Source organism: Siniperca chuatsi, linkage group LG1 (genome assembly GCF_020085105.1).
Source record: "Siniperca chuatsi isolate FFG_IHB_CAS linkage group LG1, ASM2008510v1, whole genome shotgun sequence".
Classification (NCBI taxonomy): Eukaryota; Metazoa; Chordata; class Actinopteri; order Centrarchiformes; family Sinipercidae; genus Siniperca; species Siniperca chuatsi.
Window position 1 is genome coordinate 15,109,046 of NC_058042.1, and position 4,034 is coordinate 15,113,079.

A 4,034-nucleotide genomic window follows, 5' to 3' on the forward strand; every position below is an offset into this window, starting at 1 on the left:
CAATACAGTATTTCACTTTAAATGTGTTGTTAGACTGAATTGTTATAAGCCATATAAAACAGTGACTAAGTGATCAACTGTGGGGGTGATCAACTATATGTTACAAAATATTACCATCTGGTGGCGAAATGTAGTACAGCAAACAACTGCTGCTGGTCATACTTCAGATGGGTGACAAAGGAAAAACCTCAATTAATAAGTGGAGAAACATAACAGAGGCAGATGCTTCACATGGGGTCATGTGGGAAGAATAAATGGTTTGATTAGAATGAAAATGACTTTCACAGTCACCAGATCTCAACCCAATTGAACACCTATGGGAGGTTTTCGACCAAACATGTTAGACTGTGCCCTCCACCGTCATCAAAACACTAAATGAGGGAATGTCTTTAGGAACTATGGTGTTCAATGATATTCCCATGATAATCCCAAAAGTTTGCCTATATTTATTTGTAAACTTCTCAATCAGCAAGATGCCAAGGTATTAATATTCTGTTACCCTCTCAATATTAAAACTGGTCATAGTAGAAATGTAAATGTAAAATGTAATAATCACGACTAGGAGACTAGGTATAGAATTTCTATAAATGGTGAACAGAACAGGACCCACAATGGATCCCTGAGGAATGCCCATAGTAACATCATCAATGTGAAAACAGGACAGGCACACAGGGGAGGAACAATAGGTTATAGTTATTGAGAGGCTTCAACTTTCTGTGGCTTTAAACATCAGATTTGAAAGAAATACAGTAAATGTAACTTTTAAAAAACAGACATCTAACAGCCTCTAAAGTTTTTTGACTTGTCCAAGAATAAATAGAGACTCCACTTAAAAAAATCATCCTCTCATCATCATCACCTCACCATCCTAACTAACTAGCTAGCTAGGTTAACTGCCCAGACCTGTGTTTGGAAAACTAGCAAAGCAAACACAGGATATTTTCCTTTTGGTGGCTTTGATTTGAAGTAGTTAGCCTATGTTTTAGGTTTGCAGGTTTTTTTAAACATAGAAAAACTAAACATTAAACAATAAGTAAATACACAGCCATAAAATTTGTCTCCTAAGCTCCTAACGGTCAAATATTAGCTAGCCTCTGGCCTAACTTAAGGATAGTTATTTGGTTCGTTGTCCATTTCTCCGAATTCCAACATTTCCGGCAGTTTTCGGCTGCATTTTAATGCAGCAGAGCCATTTGAGCGCCAAACGACAGAGCAGCAGCAGTAACCCTAGCTTGGCTAGAGCCGCCCGTTTTAAAGACAAAAGATAAAGAGAGCAAGCTAGCTGGAGAGTTATTAGCTTATATTCAGTGCCATACTTACTAGCTGAAACTAGCTAACAAGGACTGTAGCTATGTTTAGGAATAAGACTGCCTGGTTTTCCAACAGTGTGCCACAGGCATGTCACAACTTTTGGAGTAAGTGACATATTATCAGCTCAAGGTTTATAAGTTATTTGAGCTAACCTACTAGTTAAATTAATGACCTGTTTAATAAACTATTTATTAATTTAAGGTACGTTAGCTAGTTAGCAGCTAATAGTATGTTCATGAAATAAGCTGACTCAATCTTAGAGAGATGCTGCCATATTAGGTTAAAGTTATAAATAAACCTTGTATTATCTTTAAAAGGAGAATAAACATGCTGCCACAAATCTAGTTAGGGATCTGTAACTTAGTTCAAGTTGGACCCACAATGATATTTGCACACACACTTTGTTTTGGTAGTTTGAGCTGGTGTTTTGCTCATAACATATTTTTCTTGTAGTATTGGAGGGTGGAACCATTGCAGGTTGGCGAACAGCACTTTACCTTTTCAGTGAGGATGCTACATGTCCTGATACTCTAAGGTGAGCGTGATGAAGAACTGAAGAACTGCACGTTTTATCTAGCAGTTCATTTTTCTATAATAAACTATAATTTTGTTTCTGTTTTTCAGGATATTTGAGAGCAAAGATTACCTTAGGAACAAGGTGGTGGTTTTTCACAGCTTGTTTCTGTCTGCCTGTGAGAAGCGCCAGAGTGTAAAGTCTGTGTGCATTGGTCATTATGTGCTGCCTCCAGCCTCAGTACAGGACGGTGAGGACTGCTATATATTTATTGTTTTGTTGTAAACCATACTAAATCAGTGGTTCCCAACTTTGAGGTCCCGAGATAAGTCTGAGGGGTTGCAATGTTGCAAAGATGCATGTTTAATTTTCTGATTTTTCTTTCTTTGCTTTTTACTGTAAAATACTGAACAATTTTACCTCTTCAGGCCTCTAAAAGCTATTCAAAGGGATCAGTAACTCTTTGGTTGAACTTCTCGCAACTCACAATGAGCGATAAAGGGTCACAAATAATCATTGCTTCACTTTGAAGGGTGAGGGTCAAGCCAAAAACATTGGGAACCACACTAATGAGTGATTCAATTCAAAGCAAACCAGTTTTATCAATTGTAACTCATACAATGTTCCTCTTATTATCTTTAAAGAGGTGAGAAACGTGGTTGGGAGGTTGATTTGGGAGTGTGAAGATGAGCAGTCAGTAGCACAGGTAAGTAAACCAGGCAAAAGGCAGATCATGTAAATTACTGTAATGACCTTAATTGGACTTCTGTTTTACAGAAGAGTTTCAGTTGCCTACCAGAAGATAAATGCAGTGAAGGAGAAGTCAGCAGAAGCGAATATGTTAAAAGTTTCCACGGTAAATATTTAGAATTGGAACTCAATAAATTATCCAGCAAACTAATTTAGTCCTTTTTACTCTTGGCAGTTCTGAACCATCTGACTCATCAGAAAGTGAAGCCCCTCTTTTGGGTCATTTGCGGGATTATCCAGTTAGTAACATGCTTATAGGTGATACATCATCATTTACTGTATGCTCTTTGAGAAAATGTTTGTACTTGGTTCTGATAAGATAATAATAGATAATTGATTTGTACTGAAGGTCTGGAGCAATCCATATTTAGACTATGAGACAATCTTCAGTAAGTGTTGGAAGAAGTTTCTTCTGTAATGTTGAGTGTGTTAACGTTGCGACTTTTTTCTGTTGACTTATTCACTTCAGGGTACATCGGCATGGACAACCTGCAGAAATATTCAGGTGATCTGTGTGATTTCCACCCTGGGTTTTTCCAATGCTCCAACTGTAAGGCCCACTACTGCTTGCCGCACACAAAAGCAAACATGCACTAAGAGAAAAGTATGTTAAAGAAGAACAAGTAGCAGCTGTGCTATTCACAGTCATGAGCTGGAGATAATTTACTGGCAAATTATTTATTATGTTTATGTTTGCGTACCTGCACGTGTGTATGTAGTGTAGATGTATATCCTGACATAAAATAAATCTGTGTGGCTAATGCTGATCTCACTTTGTAATTTTCTCCACATTATTTCATTGTAACTGCTAATTGTTTTATCCCGTTAACGTAGTCCCTAAATTTTCATGTTGCCCAATGAAATGAACCGTCTCTGAAAAAGGCAAATGGTACAAATGGGTCCACATTTGTAATTACATCATTTCTATGGAATCTGTCTTACAGTGTGTGCAGTACTGAACTGTGTCTGGTTTTACAGTGGAGTGAGGATAGACTTGCCACCAATCAAAACTGACCATAAGAGGTGCCACGGGAATTAAAGTCGTGAGCTCAACTAACATGCTTTAACTTAGTCTGTAGTCAGACCTTACTAAACATTACTTTCCTAGATGCAATTTCCTGCAATGCTGTTTATTAACGAACTTCACAAGGCTGACATATAGGCCTACATAGATTTGAATCACCATTTGGCAGTTTTATTGTAACAATTGCAAGTAAGTACACAGAATGCACAAAACATCAACCTACAGCCTTTTCAACGATATATTTCTGTAATTCTCAAGGTTTCCCTGAATGTGTTTTCAAAGTTCTTATTAACATTTCCCAATTAAATACAAACATTTCACATTGTTGTGAAACACACACACACACACACACAAAAAACATTTGTTGTAAACAACTGTAAAGCATTTCCATTATGGTATATTTGTTTGTACAATACACATATGTCTCATATGTCC

The 4,034-nt window shown here is 37.2% G+C and overlaps 1 protein-coding gene across 1 annotated transcript; it reads left to right on the forward strand.

The window, feature by feature from the left end:
* Positions 1–1,038: 1,038 nt before the first annotated feature.
* Positions 1,039–3,347, forward strand: terb2 (telomere repeat binding bouquet formation protein 2). Its single transcript, XM_044196448.1, has 6 exons — positions 1,039–1,415; positions 1,765–1,846; positions 1,936–2,075; positions 2,470–2,531; positions 2,603–2,681; positions 3,045–3,347. The coding sequence occupies exons 1-6, from the start codon at positions 1,352–1,354 to the stop codon at positions 3,170–3,172; spliced, it is 555 nt and encodes a 184-aa protein (XP_044052383.1). The 5' UTR covers positions 1,039–1,351; the 3' UTR covers positions 3,173–3,347.
* The last annotated feature ends 687 nt before the right edge of the window (positions 3,348–4,034 follow it).

What these genes read in the sequence shown, in the direction of transcription:
- terb2 (XM_044196448.1), top strand. Translation starts at nt 1,352, where the DNA reads ATGTTTAGGAATAAGACTGCCTGGTTTTCCAACAGTGTGCCACAGGCA. An exon ending in GGCATGTCACAACTTTTGGA is followed by an intron (nt 1,416 to 1,764) that starts GTAAGTGACATA and finishes TTTTTCTTGTAG; the next exon opens with TATTGGAGGGTGGAACCATT. An exon ending in ATGAGCAGTCAGTAGCACAG is followed by an intron (nt 2,532 to 2,602) that starts GTAAGTAAACCA and finishes TCTGTTTTACAG; the next exon opens with AAGAGTTTCAGTTGCCTACC.